Source organism: Empidonax traillii, unplaced genomic scaffold (genome assembly GCF_003031625.1).
Source record: "Empidonax traillii isolate 1590-97213 ecotype Southwest subspecies unplaced genomic scaffold, ASM303162v1 scaffold1003:size212415, whole genome shotgun sequence".
Taxonomy (NCBI): domain Eukaryota; kingdom Metazoa; phylum Chordata; class Aves; order Passeriformes; family Tyrannidae; genus Empidonax; species Empidonax traillii.
In genome coordinates, this window is record NW_020956196.1 from 34497 (window position 1) to 56814 (window position 22318).

Sequence of the window (22318 nt, forward strand, 5' to 3'; positions counted from 1 at the left end):
AGAAACATCCATTCCAGCTCAACATCAGGGTCTAAAGGTATCTTTTACTTTCTTGCTGCTGCTGAGAAGTGGAAGCAACTTTCTTGAAGGAAACCAACAACAAAATAAACGAATCAGTCCATAACACACAGACAGAGAAGAACCAAACAGGCAGCAGCAAATATGCTGGTTCTGTAGCAAGTGAGATGATTTGTGCTCTGCTGGGCATTACAATAGCTCAGAGTAACAAAGTGCAGTGCACACGTTCAGGTGTAAGTCAACAAATCCTCCAGGACCACAAAGGACATTAACCATATGAACTCGGCAGGATCAGCTGGAATTCAAACAACAAAACAGCAAGTGGCAAGAAAGTTACGGAGAGAAAAGCAACAAACAGCAGAAAGAACACTGCCACCAGATTCCATTAACTTCCCTTTGCTCCCCCCTCCTTCAGTGAACCGAAACAACCTCCACAGAGGGAGCAGATCCAGGACCTGGGCAAACACCATCCCAGAAACAGGGTTAGAGCCAAAGAGAACGTGTGCTACCAAGCTAACCTCAGAACTTAAACAATTCGGGGAAAATGTATTATATCAATGATTGCTTTCAAACAACGTTTTCCAATGATCACTCTTTCCAAAGTTTTTAAATAAAAGTTTATTACAGAAATTATTTTGAACAAAAAAGGCAACAGTATCTGTTGTAATTTAAAAAAAAAAAAAAAAAAAAAAAAGGTAATGTTGTATTCATGCCCTATAAAGTGAACTGAAGAAATGCTACAGGTATTTCTTCCGCTGCCATTCTGTGCCGCTCTCTAGTATGGATTAACTCACATCTGCACCACAAGGATTCAGGATGAGCAGTCCCTTTCCAGGCTTCTCTCCAGAAAGTGCTGCATATTAACAGGAAACATTGCAGACGACCCCCAGTTCTGTTCATTCTGCAGTATTGGAACCAGTGTCTAGGACAGACAAAAGAAAATGAGACTAATACCCCACTGAGTATGAAGAGAACCAACAGCGTGTCTGATGCCTTCCCCAAGTTCAGAAGTATACTGCTATTACTGCTTTGTTGTTTGTAGAGCCATGGGAAAGGTATGTCACTCCAAAAGGGAGCACGACAAGGCAGTGTGTTCCTTCAGCAGGACAACCTCTCGTGGGAAAAATGTTAATAGCAACCTTAAGTCAGCCAGTTCTTTAAATCTTATCTGCCTACTTTATCAAGAGGGAACAGGATTAATACTCGGAAAGTAAGGTTTCCTCCACTGGCTATAAGTACACAAAAAAAATTGTAGGATTTTATGCTTGGCTGAGACCAGAAGTTGAGAAAACAATAAATTCTGTCAGCTCTGTAGAACTACAACTTGAAGTGACTATTGTAATCATGCCAGAATCAGGAAGCTATGAAGAACCTGTTTCAGAGGTCTGTGGTGTATTTAAATACAGCTTTTCCCATTCTCAGTTCTTCCTTTTAGCATCACTCCCCAGGGACAAAACAAGTGGCACCATTTCACACATCTTCAGCAATTCTCTGCCACATTAATGGCTTTAAGTTACAAACCAGCTTCCCACAAAAGTCACTAAATTACTTTTTACTGACAAAAGTAATCCAGTCAAGCAGATATGGAATGTAAACTTCTGCAAGCAGTGTCCACACAGCGGGCCTGTTAGGCAATATGTAAGTCTTAAAAACATGATCTGCATATGCTGGCATGAGCTTTTCATGTGCTTGTGTCTCCTACTACCAAATTCAGCAAAGGATTGCTCGACAGTTTCCTCAGACAACTCCTTGCTCAGGCTGTTGAGGCACTCTTTGGATTCCATAAAACATGGAGCTATCCTGACAACGAGCTCAACAGGAGAAAAATCACCACACAAAAAGTACCACTGCTGACTTTCCAATTGCTCCAGGATGTACTTCCCAACAAGAGGTGCCCAGCAGGCTCCAGCACAGTGCTGCCTCTGGGAAGCATTTAACCTGCTTTTGTTTCATCTCCCATCCCATGTGAAAGGGAGTGCAGAGCTCTGCAATCAATCAGACATTTGGCCAAAGCCTTCTATAAACGATCCAGTCTCCTGTCCCAGCTCACTTGTATCATATTCCATACTTACTTTTTCCGTCACACGCTACAATTTTCACTTTATCCACTTTCACAAGCTCAGTGACCTCCCTGAATTCGACGTCGTTCAGTACAAACGTCCACACGTTGTCGCAGAACCTGTACGTGTTCAGAGAGCCCTTAAAAAGACAAGAGACATTTTCTGTAGGACACACCCCAAAAGCAACAGAAAATACATTAAGTGTCTACTGAACTACGTCCCTTCTGGAACTAAATTAGCCATAAAGCCCCCAGTGAACCCGAATGCAGACAAGCTTGGCAGACAACAATTCTGAGGGAAACTGCAGCTTAAATGCCCTCCAGTGGCTGAACCTTTGAAAACCATGACAGTCCACCCAAGGGGAAGCTTCACAGGGAGGCCAAGAAGTTCTCAAACTTTTCTAATGGGGATAAAGGATCAGTATCAGAAAAGATTTCTTAAAACATTGGGCCATAAGAAAAATAATTTACAGCAGTGATCTCAACAAGATGTGAATTCTGCAGTTCTAAAGCAGAAATAAAGCACTAGTTAGATAAATCATGACAAAACTGCCCTGTGTGACATAAAGGGGTTCCCTCACGTTTGATGTGTTACTGAGGATGTCAATATGTGAACCTTTTGGCTTTCACCTTCACACAGTTTAAACTGATACCCTTGAATTAAGCTCCAAGTAGCATTTAGTTTATCTGTTAAACACAATGGGAACAGTTTTCCATACACAAAACAAGTGAAACATGTTACAGAAAAGAAATCATGCTACTTTTAACATATCTACATTGCTTAAAAATTTAACAGCTTAAGAGCTCACTCCATTAATGTGTTCTACACAGGCAGCAGAGGAAGTTAACAGGAAGCTGGGTTTTGTGGTTTTGTTTTCTTTTTTTTCTTAAAATTATTTTCAAGTTGACATTTAACAACTTGCTGGCTATTTGATATTAATTAGGGCAGTTAACTGGGAACCCCCCCCAAACTTATTTTTCTATGATACCTACAGAAAAGAGCTACGAAATAATCCAGTGAAAAGGCAGATCTAAATCTCTCTTCATATTACAGATGTGGCTGAAGATCTGTCCTCATGCCACTTTAATGACATTCTGCATCAACACTTAGTTACTGTATCTCAGGAGCAACTTTTACACATGGTTATCTTACCCTGAAATTCACTCTGTTCCTGACTCGTTGTGCCAGAGCCGAATTTATAGCTTTATCAAACTGAAGTAGCACCTGTAGGGCCAGCTGAGGTGTGATTTGCTGAGACTAAAGTAGTTTGAAAAAAAAGAAAAAGAAAGTTTTGAGTTGTTTCAAAGCAAACTCAAACACGCAGTAAGAGTTAAAAACATCAAAACAAAGTTATAAAGTTCACATGAAGCAGTTCTGCAGAGGAAGAGTTTTCAAAAATATTATGTTCCTGTGTTTATTTCCTTCTCAGTATTTCAATTCTGAGAGAAAAAACAATGTGCTATAAAGACTTTTTTGTGCTACACGAGGATTTCTTTTGATAAATATTCACTGGAAATAAACAGAAGTGCAGTAAGTTGATTACAATGTTCCAGCTTAATCTGGCTGTTCATTTACTGGGCCACACAACGGGAGATCATGCCATTTACGTAAGACCTTCTCATTCACCCAGGACGTAAAGAAAAAAGACATTTCAAGTGAATGGAGGACAAAAGGCTTTTGATTTCAACCAGTAAGTTTTCAAAAATATATTTCCACAAATGCCCCGATTTGCAGCAACTACAGAGCCATTTTAAGGAGTAACTCCTGTTTGTGTTGAGCTGATCCCACACACCTGTATGAGCTCGTCCAGGCTCTCCTGGAGGCTGTTGCCCAGCGTGGTGTTCCTGTACAGCTGGTATGCCATGGTTCCACCGGCTCATCCACGGCCCCGCACCGGCGGTGTCCTCGCTCTCACTGAAAACAAACGAGCACCCAACAATGAAGGGAAGGCTGTCCCGCACAGCCGGGCCCGACACAACCCGAGAGGCCGATTCGCCAACCCCGCGCGGCCCTCGGAGCGCCCGGGGCTGCGGGACCCACAGCGGGCATTGCCAGCACAGCCGGGCCCTGCCCGGCCCCGGGGACCTCCGGCATTCCCGGGCATTTCCAGCACAGCCGGGCCCTGCCCGGCCCCGGGAACCGCGGGCATTCCCGGGCATTCCCAGCACAGCCGGGCCCTGCTCGGCCCCGGGAACCGCGGGCATTCCCGGGCATTCCCAGCACAGCCGGGCCCTGCCCAGCCCCGGGAACCCCCGGCATTCCCGGGCATTCCCAGCACAGCCGGGCCCCGCGGTCCCTCCCGGCCCTACCGCACAGCCCGCACCGGGGAAGGGGCCAGCCCCAGGGAGCCCGTTCCGGGATGCCCGTCCCATGAGCACCGGCCCCTCCACCGGCCCCGATCCCGATCCCCATCCCCATCCCGGCCCCGTTCCCTCCTCACCGCCGCTCACGGGCGGAAGCGCCGCAGCCCCGCCGGGCCGGCCCCTGGCCCGGAAGCGGAACGGGCCCATCCCACACGGACACGGGCCCATCCCACACGGACACACAGACAGGGTGGGATCCCACACGGACACACAGACACTCATGGACATTCACACACGGACACACAGACACGGGCCCATCCCACACGGACACACAGACACGGGCCGATCCCCCACGGACACACAGACACACACGGACATTCAGACACGGGCCGATCCCCCACGGACACGCAGACAGGGTGGGGTGCCCCCCGGCCCCCCCACGCCCCGCTCAGTGTCACAGCCACACCTCGGGAAGGGCTTCCCTGACGCAGGCTGTTCCCCGCAATAACCGCTCGCACATTCGCAGGCGGGGGGGTCCCGTCACCCCTCGGAACACAGGAAACAGAAGCTTATTTGAAAAGAAAGGGTCGTGGTATTCTTACTTACATTTTTTATATCAAAGGGGCAAAGGAAAACAGTCACATCGGTGAGGAATGGTAGCAGCCAAATCACGCCAGTTGCATTAACCGTGATTCACAAGCTGTGCTCTGTGATTGCTGCAGCTCCACTGTGTTAAACGCTGCACATTTCCCACACCACACGTATTAGAATCTACAGATACTAACTGCCAATGTAATCCTGCTCTGGTAACCCTTTATCTCCCATTCAACCATTAGAGCAGCCCACTGGTCAGCCCTGACTTGCTGATGATGGCTAAGAAAGACTGCAGAACTGCAGAGCCCCTGGGACGAGAGCATCTGTCCTCCATGAACTCTTATTTATAATTAGTTATCTGCAATTCCATGTCATAAACTATCTGCAATTCCATGTCATAAATTCTTTTCTTTCTAAGAAAAGAACTCGACTTTGGGAAAACACTCTGAGCATCTGACACTGAAAGAAATGCACTTTTCGGCGAGAAACGTTGTGACAGATTGAGTTTACAAAGTGCCCATGCTCAATGTATCTCCATGATTTTCAGTTCAGTACAGATGTTTCAGGAGATGCCAACAGTGAAGCTGACAGGAGCAGGCACCAATGCCACCTCCTCCTCCCCATGACGCTTGGAGGTCATGTTGTAAGAGATTCCATCACCACCACCTGTAATCTAACCCTGAAGAGACACCAGTGACGTGCTGGAAGGTCTGAAGGTGTCATTAGAGCACTTTGGTGTGTGATGCAAGAAATCTGCTGCAAGGTGCTACCAGAGAGGCTGTGCCCAGTCATGTGCAGTCAGTGCAACTCAGTGCACAGCTCCTCACAGCACTCAGTGCTACTCCTCACTGAAAATAGAGGAAAACATAGGATAAACTGTACAGTTATGAACACGGTTACATGTTATTCCAACTAGTTCCGTGCTTTTTGGAATAAAAATTCTCCATTTCAACATCCCAGGACCACAAAGACTTTGATCTGCTGCAACACTAAATCCTTACAGATCCCTTTCCCCTCCTTTCCAACATAACATGGCTCTGCCATCCTACACAGAACGTCAAGAACATTCAATCCACAGTCTACTCACACCAGCTAATGACACTTCCTCCAAAATCCCTTTGCCACTTCTGGACACTTACCCTGTTGCAGAAATCATTTCACTTAATGTCACATCCACTGAGAGTCCACTGGCCCCGACCTTCTCTTGGCTGTCCACAGCAGTAACAGGAGACAGGCAGTGACTTATTGCTATGCATTTATATATAAACTAACGAGACCTCCAAGGCAAAGGCAAATTAGTGACTCATGAAATCACCTTTCCTGACAAGTGCTCCCTGAATTCTGACAACACCAGTCTTACTTTTAAAAGGAAGTGCCACTGAAAGGTGAATTCCCTACAATACTGTATCTTATCACAGAGTTTATTCAAGTTTTGAAACAATTTTTATTAAAGTACGACATTCCAGCTTTTCATGGTTTTAATTATTAAAATATATTACATCATATTATAGATTTCAAAAAAAGATAAGTTTGACAAAACATTACTCGTAACTTTGGGACCACTTTGCTTTTTGTAAACATCCACCTCACCATTCAGTGATGAGCTGCAAGAAGTCAGAGGGGGATCATTCCTTAGTACACCTCTTTCTCAGGCTGCTTATCTTTAGGGAGCTGTTGTGCTGCGTATCCACTCACAACAACTTCTACTGGAGAAATAAACCATTTGGGAAGCACATACACATCTCCAAAAGAAATCAGACTCCTGCAGCACGAAACTGTGGACTCACTCGGCCAGCAGGGAACTCAACAACAATCCCATCGTTCGGTAAATATGGCACACACAGAGCACTGGCTACTCCACGCTGCACTGTACACAGGGAGGAACAGGGCAGAGAGAACTGCAACCCTCTGAGAATAAACCTTTTGTCAGTTAGGAAAAAAATGGACATGAGATCATCAGAATGCTTCCTGTTTATCTAAGGACCCACAGAGACCCAGGAAAAATCAGGTTTGCATGTACAGACACACCACACTGTCCAAGCATCAGAAGGCTGCAAGTGCCCAGTTCACTGACCTAACTTTACATTAACCGGGGTCAACACGGAAACTGGAGATAAGACAGCCCAAAGAAACCGTCTGCAATTGTGCTCTGCCTTCAGAGCAAGATCCAGACCTGAGGGAATGGATGCAAGGCACCTTGACATTGGTACTGCCTCTTACACAAGTACACCCTGTTTGTTCATCTCTTTGAAACTCCTGTAACAAAAGCATTTGGATTTCAGAGGGACATCCCTGAACTGCACACTTACCCTCCCAGAGACACGGCAATCTGCCCTCACCTGCCAGCAGTATGCTCCCAGTCTGTACAGGCATCACTGGAGACAGCAGATCGCTTGTTAATTGCTAAGTCTTGAGCCCAGAGCTCGCTCTCAGCTGCTGTTTAGCAGTGTCAGGCAGCAGTCTGGTGGAACACAACCAGATTTTTTCTAATAGAGTTAACTGAATAACACGAACTTCAGATGTCATTGAGAAGTGGTATTTTTTGGCAAAGACAAAATTGTGAGCACAGTGAACACCAAAAGCAAAGATTTAATATATTTGCTAGAACATTATATTGCTCAGCTCCCGAATGAATTTATTTGCACGCACCTGCCCTTACAGGGAATTGCCATGTTTATCAGATGTTACAAACTTCTCCAACATATCCACCCGTGCGTTATGATTGCCTCAATAAACGTATAAACAGTAGTGATTGTGTCCAGGAACACCTCCTACAGACACAGGTTTACCACCATTGTGGAGAGTAGACAAAAACCCAAGCTTTAAATCACTTTTGTAAAGGTAAAGTAATGCTGCATCACGTGCCAGACTAAGAGCTTTAGAAACAGGTGGTTCATCTCCAGGGACGACACAGGTAGCACAAGACTCCCCATACTTCTGCCAAAAAATGGTATTATGGCTGGGATGACTGTGGAACTCCCAAGTTCTACTGAGTATGACCAGAGTTCCTGCTATGGCCAAGCAGGACTCACCCAGGGAGAACTGCAATGGAGTGGCTTCCCAGCAGGAGCTCAGACAGGCTGCATGTGCTGAACAGAGCCTGCATGCACAGCTTCAGCTGAGAAAGCTCTGATACCTTCCTAGGCATTCAAACAGCTCAGCTTCTGTTGTGGCTCAGCCTTGAAGCCCCTGGCCTGAAGATTGGGCCTGAAGAATTGGGCCTGATGCTCCCAGAACTGCAGTTCTGCACCCTGGGCAGGGCACTGGCACTGGCACTGCCCAGGTGAGGCTCCCCCCAGGGAGGGAGCCTCAGCTGGGTGTGTGAGCCAAAAGGAGGGGCTCTGCACTCGTGAAAGACTTCATGTGATTGCTAATAACCAAACAAATGTATCTGCAACAATGAGGAAATGCACTTGACCATTTACAGCAAAACAGATTTATACAATAAAAACAAGTAACTCATGGCCTTGCCTACCTGCAAATGAACTCCTTCAGCAGGCACACACAATACATTGCTCAGTCATAAAAATATATATTATCTCTTTCCTTTAACATTTAGGTATATAAATATTTTACTGAAGAACATGCATCATTTAGATAAACAACTGCAAGAACATCCTCTGAAAAACACAGGGTTCTTTGACATTTTGCAGTATAAAACGAGTACATAAACAGCTATTAAAGTCAAGACAAACCAGTACAGCAGGAAGCAGTTCTTGTGCTCGTCCAAAGCACCTTTTGCAACAGGTTATATGATACATACACAGAGAACACATTGGAAATGGAAACAGCATCATCCCATCTGCATATTCTTCAGTCTTGTTTGCACTCCAAACTTACTGTTCACCTTTCTGCTCTTGTTTTCCATTCAGCTCTTGGTCAACTCTGCTCAGCAAAGAAAACACTAAAATTAAGACTATGTTAACACAGTTTGGTAGCTCATATATTAAGAAAAAGCTATTAGTCTTAAAGGAAAACACAAAGCTTTCACATGGGAAAAGTTTTAGTAGTTAAATATATTAAATTAAGGTTTTTTTTTAATGCAGTCACAACATTGTTGGGTTTTTTAAAATACCTCCCCCCTAGAAATTAATTAATTAAAAGGAATTGTTAGGAATCCATTTAAATAACTATAGCACTTGAGAGGAAACATTTAAAAAGTGCAGGTGAAGTTTGACTACAGAAGAAAAAAGTGCTTTTCTTAAAAAATGCAAGCAGGAATACAAGCTTACAGGTAATACAATAATACTGGTATTGCTGTTTGAATGTCTCTGCATTACTGTTTGAATGTCTCTGGGTTGCATCCTGAATACAAGGGGCCTTGCAACAGAATTGGGCCAAATTATGCACACTGGGGAAATAAAAATCAAGCAGAACTATTGTTTGACAGTTACTGAAAGGGTTTCTTAAATTTGACAGGCTTAGCACTTCAGGTCACACACTGCAAAATTATCACTTCGTTGGAGCGATTCCTAAAGAATGTCCAACACATCACTAGATTTACATGCTAGCTTTCAGAAAGAATTTAAAATCTATTTACTTTAATTGCTCAGTAATCTTCTACCCAATTTAGACGATAAGCTTCCCTCAATAGTTATGGAAACACAGAAAAAGTAATTAAAAAGGAAAAACAAAGTTAGTAGCAAAATCTTTCGGTACAATTGTTAGTGGGTGAAAAAATAACATTATCCATCCAAAAAAAAAATGTCATCAGCTGCTGGAATAGCTTGAATAGTTAGCAGGAGGCTGAAAATTAACAAAATGGAAATCCAATGTTTATTAGCAAGGAACATAGGCACTGCAAATACAAACAGCACTAAAACACTTATTTAGATTGCAACTGTGCAAGTTAATAACTAAAAAGGTAGTGAATACCAAGAATACAAGATTCAATATTAGAACTTCTTACAGAGTTGCATCTCTGCTAATGCACAGACAGCTTAGCACCTAAATACAGCTCATCTTCAGGCAGCAGTGCTCCTTAGAGACAGGGAAATTGGATTCAGCAGATTCAGACAGAAGCACGACTTTTGCCTCTTGAAGACTCATTGAGAACACAGGTCCCCCTCAGAAGTGAGCATCTCACAAAACAGTGGAATAGGAACTATTCCCACAGCTCTGTCTGAACCCCCAGGGTGAGTTTCTTTAGGTGATTTTCTGCCTGCAAGTCCAGGGAGTTCCTCTCCTGCACAAAAACTGGGGCACTAGTGCATGTTTATATTTACAAATGCTTATTCCTTTATGCAAGCCAATCAACTGGGGGTTAGTTGCAGTGCAAATTGTCTTATCTAGATGCAACCCTCGTCAAAATAGGAATATACCTTTTCTGTTTCTTTCTAAACTTTTCTTCTTCATACCTTGGTGAGGAAAAGTTTTATTTCAGTAAATATAACATATGAAGGCCAAAATCAACAGAAGCTGCAAACTAGTATTAGTGTCAACAGTTTGTACTGACACATAATAGAAATACAGAAACTTACCCAGTGTTGAAACTGATATAATTAAGAAAAAATACACGGCAGTTCCAGCATTTATAAGCATTAAACAAGAAGCATTTAATTACTATGACATAACAAATGAGTTCAATGAGACCTCTTGCATGGTATCAACATCCATCACTAAAATTTGAAGTCTGCATTTGTAACAGTTTGAAGCCAGATATAATCCTCCAAATCTAGCAATTAACTTCCTAAGTTAAGCTTAAGTGCCACGGGGTTTGTGTGTTATACCCTCCCACAGGCCGATCAGTTTATCACCTGGTTTAAGAGCCAAGTTTATGGTTTCTACTCTATTATTTCTATATAGCAGTTGCACCCTCAAACGCTATTGACAAAAGCATCATCATCATTTTTGAGAGAAGAACTGTGCTGATGTTAAAATGGATATTCATATCTGGAGGGAAGGGGAAAATGTTACACTGATGCTGCCCTCCCTTATTTATCCAAGTTGCTTAGAACTGTAAGGGGAAGGGATTCAGCACTTTCATCTGAAAGAAGAGCAGTGGTGGGAGAGCCCAAGCCAAGTGCTATTTCAGCACTGCACTTGCTCCACTGAGGGACACTGAAGGTATTTATTATAAATAACCTCAGTACCAACGTGCCCAGAATTTCTCACCCACAAGGTGTGAGGGGCAGAACAAGTGCCTCGTCTCTCAACGTGCACATCACAGCTCGGTGACGGCACAAAGCACCAGCTGTGGGAGTCCCTCCACAGGAGCATTTTGCCTCCCTCTCCTCCAGCCCAGCTGCAGAGAGCAGGGGGGTCAGACACGGACCCTCTCGGAGCTGACGTTACCAGGTGTTCCAGTCAAACCAAACACACGCAGCTGCAGGACACGGACAGTGAGGACACAGCGAGGACAACAACACAACCTACTGTTTTATGCACTCGGGGATGCCAACGTACTCCATGGGGATGAGCTCAGCTAGCTCTGCCAGGGTAAAGACATACCTAATTTTTTGGCTGAATTTGGAGCTGTGGAAGAACAAATGCAGGGCACAGTTACAACTTCAACACTTTCAACTAGGCCAGTATTAAAACTGTTATTCAAGTTCAAAGTGAACTGCTGTCAGGATTACTGAAAACAGAAAAAGCTTCCAGAGTATTACCTAATAAAAGGTTTTGTGATGGCCAGGAGTGTTCTGATGAACCAAGAAGGATGAACTATAATCAATGATTTCAGATTTTTCCTTAACCTGAAGAATTTAAACAATGAAAGTAATTACCAGAAGAAAAAAGCAGCTTGACAACAAGGGGTTTTTGAATATATAACAGGTGTGTTTCTGCAAGCCCATCTGTCACATAAACCTAGTATTCTGACATTCCATTTTTAGAAACCAACATCTGCCAGAAGAAAAAATACTATAAAAATTTAAGACAGAGTATCAATTTAACGACAATGACAAGGAAATAACACTCCAAGGAAAAGTGTCTTTGAATCTTTTTACACAGCTAATGATGAAGTGGTTCACACATTATTACCCTTATATTAATACATTAAGTTTTAAGGATGTTCTACAAGATAGCAATATTTAATATTCTAAGACTACTATTTTCACCTAAAGAAACCCCTCAACCCTACAAGTAACAACAACAGTGAAAAAAACACCAAAAAAAAAAAAAAAATCCAAACCCCAAACAGCCCCCCCCGACATGTCTGGAGCACAATCCCACAGTGTCCAGCTTAGGAAGGGGTTTTCAACACACCAAGCCATTTCCTTGGTCAAATCTTTTAACCAAAGGGACCAGACACCACATTAAACAGCAGTTTATCCTAAAAATGTGTATCACTGAGCATGTGAATATTGTAAGGAAACACTGCAGAGCCTCTTACCTTCTGTCAATCTGCTGGTAACACTTCCTGAGCCAGCCTAAACTGGGCATTTTCCGCCGTGTGGTTGCACCGTTCAGGTAAACTATCATATAGTTCTCAGCTACCAACAGCTCTAAAGTGCCAATCACATACCTGCAGAGACAGGAGACACTTCAGTGTCCTCAGCCTGCACTTCCTAACAATTCCTGTGCTCAGATATATTAAAAATACTGAAAAAACAGAGTTGGCAACAATGCTGAACAACATCTAATCCATTTCTTTCCTTCCCCTGGAAGTGGAGGCAGTTGCTTTTCTATTTGCTCCCTTTCCCTCATCTGAAATATAAAAAGCTTTATTAAAAAGGGAGAGAAGTAACTGTCCTTGTATTAGAATGCTAAGTTTCCTGAGGTGGAATTAAGACAGTATTGAGAGGCAGATGATGACTCACTTAAATAGATTGTCCATCAGGTATCTGTAGTTAGGCTGGCTGCTTTCAGGCATGAAGCAAACAGCAAACACAACGATGGCATTTAACCCATCACCATAATAACCTAAAACCAAAGAAACAGCAGCAGCAGTGACAAAGGTGACTACCATTGACTACATTTACACAAAGCCAAGCACATTCAGTAAGCTTTTTCATTATTTACCTTAAAGAGATTTACAAACATCTACGTGGACAGATTCTTACAGTCACAGGAAACCCCAAGATTTCAAGTTTGTCTACTTGTAAAGCAACAGCTGAAGTCAATCAAATGCTGTACCTACAACCAACATCTCAGCATACTTAGTAAAATTTTATGTTATTTAAAGTTAAGTCAACTTTTCTTCCAACCTAAACTTCCCAGACTGTTGGGAAGTCACGAATTGATTTAGGCCTTAGTAGAGTTACAGTCAGTGCTTTCAACACACTTAAAACAAAAAAATAAAAATGTACTGGTAGCAGTGACACTGCAGAACAGATTAAATACATCTTATTACATATGTGCACTTTAGTACACGTGAACATTTTGGAACTTTAGTTTTAATAGAGAAAAAATTATTAAATCAGCAGTGTCTTAACACTGCAAAAAACAAACCATCACAGGCCTTTATGCCCAGAGCTCTCCCTGTGCCCCCCCAGCTCAGCTACAGCAGCAGCTGCTCAGCAGTTCCCCCCCACACACGTGGCCAATCCTTACCCCCATGACTGATCACTTTTTTATAGGGCTCGATCGCCTTCATGTCCACCCTGTGGTCCTGCTCTCCGATCCTGAACATGCGCCAGCGCCGCCCGTCATCCTTCTCCTCTGCCTCCCTGTACTCGCTCAGGGAGCCCTTCCTCAGCACATCAGTAGTTTTTGGTTTTGGAAGATCATCTGCCAGAGGCAAAGCACGTTCAAGATCCATTATGAACGCCGTGCCAGGGACAATCAGGTGCAGCACAGGTTAACCACTCTGCTGTCTGATCCATTTGGGGGTTCTTGAGCCAGTCAGACAGACCAGCTGGTGCCAGGGATATTGTATCAACACACTCATGTTGGCAGCCATTTTCCGTGTTAAAAGTAGGTGAAAAATTTCCATTCCTGTAGGAAGCCTAATGAACTGCAGGCTCTCAGAGCACAGGGCTCAGTGAATGTCACCAAAACAGACAAAGTGGTTAACCCCAACGAGAATTACAGAGGTTGCTTGATCACAGATTTACACACAAGCATGATTAAAAACATTGATGGTACCTTGCAAGCAGACATGCAGGCAAATCTATTAGAAATTAAGTCTAATTCACATGTGTGGAATCAATATCTATGGAATTTACGTGACAGCGATCTGCAAGACAATTTGCACCCATTCAATGATGATTTTTGACTTTGTTGCACAGACCTTACCCAAAGCGAGAAAAACCTACTGCAAGTTAGTTGTCTGTTCCCAAGACAAAGCTGTTAATTGCAACTATCCTTCCAGGAAAATGAAGGCAGCAGCATTAAAGGAAGAAAAGACAGAAACCCTTTTCAGCCACTTTTAAAAACAAGACACAAACATCTGGAACAGTTCCTTGGCATCACAGCAAAACTACCCCTAAATACCAGTTCTTAAAACAATGAAGCTCCTTTTACACAGGTAAATGCACAGTCTCTGTTAGGAAACCTTCACCTGACACATCTTTAGCTATTTCAAAAAACAAAAACACCCCCTTTTTTCAAAGGGTAGTGTTTACACGGGTAGTGTTTCAAACATAACACTGAGAACTTCCTGTTCAGTCAGGAATTAGCAGTATTCTATTTTCAGAATAAAAAAAAAATAATAATTGAGTTTACAGGTTTACTTTACATTTTTAAGCCATGAAGTTTACAGATGTTAGGGACTTCAACACACTGACCAACACAACAGTTCTTGGCTTACATAAAAGGGCCTTAAAACATAATTAAACTCCAAGTTCAAACTTTGTGCTTCGACTCCTACACAAAATGTTTGCCTCAAATAACATCTCTCAGAATCTCCACGTTTTGCCTATAAGAGTAAGATAAAGCATCTGTTCACTTCTTAAAATTAAGATGGTTAATACTGTGGCTATAGCTAAGTTAACTTCCCATCAAGTAATTTCAGAATTCCAGACACAAAATCTGCTGCTTGCAGGCCACGTGGAAAGCAAGCAAACCCTCAGAGTTTGCCATTCTTACCACAGGAAGGTATGAGACAGGTGTTACTCAGTGTTTCTGAAATACCCCTCAGTCCTCCCAAAATTACAGCTCATCAGTTTCTGGGCAGCCAATCTCTGTCCCTCTGGATGTTCCCTCCATTTAAACTCACCTCTAACACATGGAAAACACCTTTGTAACACTGAGTCAAAGTTATTTCTTACTTGAGAAACTGCTGACCCGCACGTAAGAAAATGGAAATATTTTAGAGCACCTGGGCAAAGGACCAAAATACTTACCTTCCCATTCAAATTCATTACTGTTTTCTGAAGGAGTATCTATATCATCCAGATCAATCTCTCCACTCTCATCCAGGTCATCAGACACAACAGATTCCTCAGTGGGATCCGAATTTAAGCTGATCTCTGGAGCCACTAGTTTCTTCCTCACTTTGGTTCCATTAACCTCGGTACCTAAAAAAAGCAAGTTATTTATTCTCAAAGCTAGATGAGTTCAGACAAACAAATTAATAACACAGAACAGCCCTGTCCTCTTTCATAAGTCGTTGTATGCTCATGCCAATAATTCAAACAATGTATCTGTGGATTAAGACTTTAACACGGGATGAAAAGAACAGGAGGTGAAAGATCTCAAGTCTCAAGACCATGAGTTTACCTGGTTGTTGCAGATACTATACTAAATAAATCCTGCAAATAACAGAGTAGATTCATGTCCCTCCCCTTGTTTTTGTTAGGCATCATTGAAGCGTATTTTACAATGCTGTTTCCTCAAGCCTGACTCAACAAAGAAAAGCCCAACGCAAAGAAACCAACCCAAGAAACCCCACACAGCAAAAAACACCCTGAAGCAAACTGGAGCTTTAAAACAGCAGCTAAGAAGGAAGCAGCTGGACTGGAGTGGGAGGTTCTTACCAGCCTGGCTTTCTGTTCCAGCTGCAGCCAACGCTTCAGACTCAACAGGATCATCCTCTGGCAGGGGCCTGGGACACAAGGTAGAAATTATTGTTGCAAAACTTCTTTTTCATTTCTTTTAATGCCAAATATTTAGACTTAATAGATATTAAATATATGTTATTAACATCTCATAACACTACGTTCAACGTTATTACTGAGTATCAGTTCACCAGGAAGACAGAGAGGTGGCTTATTGTGGATGTTGTGTGTTTGAGCTGAGTGACTTTAAAACAAAAGTCAAAACCTTGGAAAATCTTCATCTTGCCATTCTTCCTTGAACTCAACACCTTCCATTCTCCAGCCAACCTGAACTGCTAACAGAGACTCCTGGTCAGCCAGAACCCCTTGTCTTCAGGACAGTGGGCTAAAGAGGAGCTGCAGGAACACAAAGAAGATGCTGCTTCAGTACTACTGTAATTCCCACACTGGCAACACACCCTTCAACCCAGCCCCACATCGAGGGATTGTGCTGAATACAAACCGGAACAGCACAGGGAAAAGTTCATGGTTTCCATGTTTCATTTTACTTTGGTCCCAAACAAAACTGCTTATGGGATGGCTTATCACACAACAAGGTAGGCTGGAAGGGATTTCATGTAATCAAGCAGAATCAGCCTCTCAGTTAAAAGCCAGCCCTTGAGCAACCTGATTTATCATTCATGATGACAGCAGTTCACTCCAAAATGTAAGAAACCTGACATGTCTCTAGATTCTACAGGAGATAACGAATAAGTGCATATTTTGAGGAAAAAAAAAAAAATCCAGATGGTCAGATCTAAAATACAACCCATTTAAAAACTAAAACAAAACCAAACCAACCCCAAACACTTAACATATAACTGTTTCAGAGGGTGTTTTCAGAGAACTCACCCTGGGATGTGCAAGGGAAGCTGTGTTTGTGCAGGCTCACCCATCACCAGCAACAAGGGATCCCCGGTAAAGGAACATGACAAACCATCCTGCTGACACACAAGGCCAAACCAGTTGAAGCTCTTGGCTGTGTTGGCTCTAAAAATATTGCCAGAAACAGGTAAACTTACCAATGATGGAACATTATTCAAACAAGAACCAATGGTACTTTTAAAGGCAAAGAAGCAATCAACACAGAACACCAGTAAGTACAAAGTGCAAATGCAAACGAACTCAGATGTGTGGGGTTCTGAAAAAGAAACAAATTACACTTTTTTGCCCCCAGGGACCCTCCACGGTGGGGACACAGGATGGGGCACAGGGAGTGCCCCCAGGGACCCTCCACGGTGGGGACACAGTGGCTACATCAGGATGGAATGAACCGCCTGATGCAAACACAGAGCTGACCCCGAAAGAAAATCTGACCTGCTGACTCCACTCCCGGGGGTCAGATGGACAAATGAAGAAAAATGACGGGACAAATACCCACTATCAGCGTGCTGGTGGCTGTAAGAGGCTCCTCCCGAGCTCACCTGCCCTGCACTCTCCATACAGTTCCCTCACAGTTCACTGTCAGGGTTTCCTCCAAGACTCCCACAGTTTTCTCACCACGCTTTTGAAAAACACCAGACATCAAGTAACTCTACTAATTGCAAATGCACAGCATTCAGTGCAGAGGCAATTCCCACCTGCTTGTATTTCATTACACTGAGATAAACTTACTATGCTGTTATCAAAGTTTAAGGTACTTTTCCAAAACACTCCCCACGTGACTTGCAGGATTCTTGCCAGCAGCTTCTTATGAAGGTGGATCAGAAAGCCATCACTTGCTAAATACCACACAGGACAACTGAAAGCAACTTCCAAGGCAAGCTCTGAGTTCAGCATCAGATAAGACTGAATTTCGGTTTTCAGCATCCCACTTAACATGCTGACTGAGTAGTTGTTTTGGATGCTTTTACTTCAAGTCTCATGTATAAAAGCACTATCATTTGTCAACAAGAAGAATGAGAAATTAAGGAGGAAGGGTAATCTTCTCAAGGAAGTTAGAAAAGTGATGACTAAAGTAATTTTTCATCAATTAATATAAACGCTTACAAGCAGGGAAAAAAAAATTTCTGCTTATACAAACTAAAGTTGAGTTTAGAATAGTCTTCCTGCCAGTGCTGCGGCAGTGCTGACATCTGCTTTTAGTAAACCACAGTCTTTTTAATTCAGCTGTAAAACTAAAACCTAAAAACTTCATTTGAAAAATGCTTTATGTTGTAATAATGCGAGTATTTATCAGACATGTAGAAAAGCAATTAATTTCTACCTGATCCGGGCACTCCCCACGGTCAACCTGTGGTTTCTGAGAACAGCAAACCTGACCTTACTCTCCATTGCTCATCACTTTCTAGCTTGCTTTGTTTCACCTCCCTTTGTCAGCAGAAACAGTAACTGTTCCTCCCAGGTTCCAGGCATTAAAGAGGTGCCTCTAAAAGCCATTTTGCCATTTGATTTTACAGCGAGCCAAAAGCAAGGAACAGACACATTTCCTGGGGCACAAACCCACGTGACGGAGCTCGTGGCAGTTTCTAAATGTTTTTATGATTCCAGTGGCTTTCAGAACCCAGGACACCCTTCCCAGATCTCAGACAGACATCCAGACCGTGTCCCTTGCAAGTTTGCAGCAGGTCACACAGGGGCTTTCATTAAAAACACGTCCATTGTTTGCCTCCTTTTTACTGCCCTCCCTCAGCACTGAAGCACAGAGAAACCAGGCAGCTAAAAGAGAAAACCTCTGCAAACACTCCAGCTTTCCCCTCCGAGGACACTGCTCTGAAATCCACACCCACAGAGTGATCTGCATTTCTGTGCCACTCGGACTCACCTGCAGGCAAACACTGACTGCTGTCACAGAGAATTCACACCCTGCCTGCCTAAACACAACTCCTATTGCTCTGTGAGACCTAAAGACGCACACGAGTCACCCCAAAACAAGCACCTGCCATTTACCGTATTGCGTTAATAGCAGCAAACAGGGAGGGACTAAGACAAAAGGCACTCCAGAGCAGCCCTCTGACTCTGAGGGACCGGAATATCCCGGGGCAGGGGACGGGGGGGGGAATATCCCCGGGGCAGGGGAGGGGGATATCCCCGGGGCAGGGGGGGTTCCCAGTTGGGATAGAGTGCTCACGGCTCTCCCCGTGCGGGGCACGGCGGGGCCGCGGGGACCCTGTCCCTCCCCTGGGGGAATTCCTGTCCATCCCTGTCCATCCCCGGGGGGGGGGTCCCTGTCCGCCTCCCTCGCCCGTCACCGTCAGCGCGACGCGGTTCGGCCGAGCCGCGGCCCGCGGCTCCGGGATTGCCGCCCCGTTCGGTCCGTACCTGCGGGAGAGGCGCGGGCAGGGCCGGCACAGGCAGCAGGGACAGCACGAACAGCAGGGACAGCACGAACAGCAGGGACAGCACGAACAGCAGGGCCGGGCCGGGCCCGCTCACCCGGAACAGAATCCGCCGCCGCCTCACGTGACCCCGCGGTACCCGCGCGCACGCGCCAACAGGGAGGGCGGGGCCGCGAGGGCGGTGCTTGGAGTGAAGGGGCGGTGCTTGGAGAGAGAGGGCGGTGCCTAGAGGGAGGGGGCGGTGCTTGGAGTGAAGGGGCGGTGCCGGGACAGGGAGGGGGCGGTGCCGGGACAGGGAGAGGGCGGTGCCGGGACAGGGAGGGCGGGCTTACACGGGCAGATTCCGGGATTGCTGTCCGGGATCCAGCAGGATCAGCGGGTCCCACGATCAGCCATCCCCAGCAATCCCCGCCTGTCCCCCAGAACGGTGCCCAGACCCTCCTGCAGCTCTGTCACCTTGGGGCGGTGACACTGCCCTGAGGAGCCTGGGCAGTGCCAGCCACCCTCTGGGGGAAGAACCTTTGGCTGAGATCCACCCTGAGCCTGCCCTGGCACAGCTTTCCCGTGAATTCCCTTCAGGGACTGGAGAGATGATGTCAGTGTGACACACCACGGGCACTGCTCACAGAGCTACAGAGCCCAGGCCCTGGCTCTCCCCGTCGTTTGCCACCACAATTTAGGCTGTATAAATAAATACAGCACCCGAAATCCTGCCCGTGCTCATCACGTACACACAGCAGAAGCACAGGACATTACACAAATCTACTTCTTTAAATCTGTTCACATACCTAAGGACGCCAATGGTAGTTACCTACCGCCATGGAGGAGGAGATAGGGATGGCAGGAAGGTTTGGCTAAGGTTTAGAATCCACCACTAACATTGTTATACAGGCAGCTGCTGATTGAATCACAGCTGACCTACTGCCTGACACATGCAATAACAACACCGCATTTTTTTTTTTTTAATTGTATAGTGCTGGTAAACACTGACTTCTGCCACAAAGAAGTGTAGAAAGAAGTAAAAAGTGACATAAAGGTGCAGAAAAAGCATGGAGGGAAACACGAGAAAGAAAAATGACACTGAAGGAGAAAAGAAAGCACAGGCACTACCAACCAGCAAAGATAAAATCTACAAATAACAGGGGAAAAAACCACAATTATTAAGGTAAATTAATTAGAGCATTGAAAACACATTCATAAAGAACTAGTATCATGCACAGCAAAGGGCCTGAGGCCTGGATACATTATCATATAAAAGTTACAAATGTAAAGCAAGAGCTGCTTGAAGAAAGCCTCTGTAACCACCGGTGGGGACAAATGCAGTAAAGCAACAAAAGGGACAAAATTCACCCTGCCACCTTTGTTTCTGGGGGTAAGGATGCAAGAAGATGACCAAACACCCCATGCTGAAGGATGTGATTATTTCCTAGCTGCTCCTCCTGTGGAACCTCCCGTGCCTGCTGTCAGAGCACAGCTTTGGAATCGGTGCTGTTCTCTTCTGGTATAGGTAAAGCAGAAAATGAGACTCATTTATGTCGAGAATAATTCTGTTACCCAACAGATCATTTTCCTTGTCTTTCAGCAGAGTAATAAATAATGGACCACCATGACTTACTAAGTGAAGAGGGTGGAAGTTTTAAATTTAAATACTCACAACGCTTTTCTAAATGCGCTGATGACCCCAGAGCTGCGTTCAAAGGCGCAGGTGTCACCTCAGGGCTCCAGCGTGGCCCAACTCGAGCCATCGGTGCAGTTGTCACCTCGGACACGGGGTGGCACAACAAAGCCGGGAATCCATCGGCTGCGAGAGAGAGAACACACCGCGAGAGGTCAGAGCCAGCTACCCGGGAATGCTGAAGAATTCCATTGCTAAACATCACACAAGTGCAAATATAAGCGTTTTCTGACACGGAGGCTTTGCCAAAGGGAACAGGCTGGAAGGAATAGAGCTCTGCTGCGTGAATTTGTCCTGTACGTGGGAGGAATGAACCGTTCACTCAATTCTGGGGTCTGGCGTATTTCACAATTAACCTTCTAAATAGAAATTAGTCATCAAAAGCACCAGAACACAAGACATCCATCTTTTTAATAGTCCTTTCACATTTTACATATTAGAAAAATATTTTCTAGCAATCTAAAAGAAACCCCACCAACTAGGTGAAAAATGCCCCCCCCCTTTCAAGTGGTTCAAGCAACAGTTCAGAAATGCTGGAATTTGAACACATTCATTTGAATGTCTCTGGGGGGTTGATGCAGAGCCTGCATTTGTACAGAATTCCTTCCTGCTATTTCCCCTATGCAGGAAGTTCAAATACTGTTGTGGGATTTCTTTTTTCCCCCCAACTTTACTTTGCCCTTTTTTTGATGGTAAGGGCTTTGGGCTGTAGTTTTGTAGCCCATACAAATACAATTTGGCTGCTGTCCTGGACACCTGTGGTATGAAATTCCAAGATCAGCACATCATGAGCATCCATTTTTCTCTGGCAGAGAAGAGTTTGTTGGCTGCAAACAGCCATCCTAGTACAAAAGAAAGCAAGAGCCAGCTTGGCAGCCATGGGAATCTGTTTGTATTGGTGTTATGGTTATTTAGTTTATAGTTCTTCATTACTCTTTAAATAAGATCTCTGTATCTGCAAGGGAAAGGTACTAAATGCATTGCTATTAATGCCATATTTGCTAATTTCTGTGCCCTCGAGGAAAGTGGATATTAATTTCACTTTGGCTGAAAACTGAGGGACCTATTAACTGTGGGAATAATGTGGGAAAATAACAGCAATAGGAGATCTCTTGCATCTGCCTCCTCCAGCTAAGGACTGTGAGACTATCCCAGCACACCAACAGCACTGCAGACAAACCTGTGGTTGTGCACTGTTCACTCACAGTCCTTAATTGGTACTGGCAAGTCTGCTTGTCTCAGAAAAACAGGCACAGATAACTTTTATTGTCTGAGGTCATTTTCTGCCTAGTTATTTTTGACATGGTAAACATCCTTGTCGTTCTGTGCCTTGTAAAAAAGGTCTGATCTTTGCCATTTGCAGCATCAGATTAATGTCTACAACAATGCTGTGTTAATAATACTGTTTGTATCATATTGTGGCCTAAATCCAACATCAAGTGTGGATGAATCACAGTAGGAAAATATCTGT

At 44.3% G+C, this 22318-nt stretch overlaps 2 protein-coding genes across 5 annotated transcripts; both read right to left on the reverse strand.

Annotated features, from left to right (window-relative positions):
- Positions 1-617: 617 nt before the first annotated feature.
- On the reverse strand, positions 618-5273 carry GTF2A2 (general transcription factor IIA subunit 2). 2 transcript variants are annotated; one of them, XM_027903978.1, is made up of 5 exons: positions 4988-5273; positions 3871-3992; positions 3231-3335; positions 2091-2217; positions 618-940 (listed from the first exon to the last, which is right to left on the reverse strand). In XM_027903978.1, the coding sequence occupies exons 2-5, from the start codon at positions 3940-3942 to the stop codon at positions 915-917; spliced, it is 330 nt and encodes a 109-aa protein (XP_027759779.1). In that variant the 5' UTR covers positions 3943-3992; positions 4988-5273; the 3' UTR covers positions 618-914. The 2 variants fall into 2 exon arrangements, with proteins under 2 accessions (XP_027759779.1, XP_027759778.1); XM_027903977.1 differs by lacking the exon at positions 4988-5273 and adding an exon at positions 4519-4614.
- Positions 5274-8328: 3055 nt separating this feature from the next.
- BNIP2 (BCL2 interacting protein 2) lies at positions 8329-19172 on the reverse strand. Of its 3 annotated transcripts, XM_027903974.1 has the most exons (12): positions 19156-19172; positions 16747-16884; positions 16121-16251; positions 15835-15902; positions 15202-15375; positions 13469-13645; positions 12736-12838; positions 12309-12440; positions 11584-11670; positions 11351-11449; positions 10297-10332; positions 8329-8860 (listed from the first exon to the last, which is right to left on the reverse strand). In XM_027903974.1, exons 3-12 carry the CDS (start codon positions 16168-16170, stop codon positions 8812-8814), a joined length of 975 nt encoding a protein of 324 aa, XP_027759775.1. In that variant the 5' UTR covers positions 16171-16251; positions 16747-16884; positions 19156-19172; the 3' UTR covers positions 8329-8811. The 3 variants fall into 3 exon arrangements, with proteins under 3 accessions (XP_027759775.1, XP_027759776.1, XP_027759777.1); XM_027903975.1 differs by lacking the exon at positions 10297-10332 and having other exon boundaries at positions 19156-19171; XM_027903976.1 differs by lacking the exons at positions 10297-10332; positions 11351-11449.
- Between the last annotated feature and the right edge of the window lie 3146 nt (positions 19173-22318).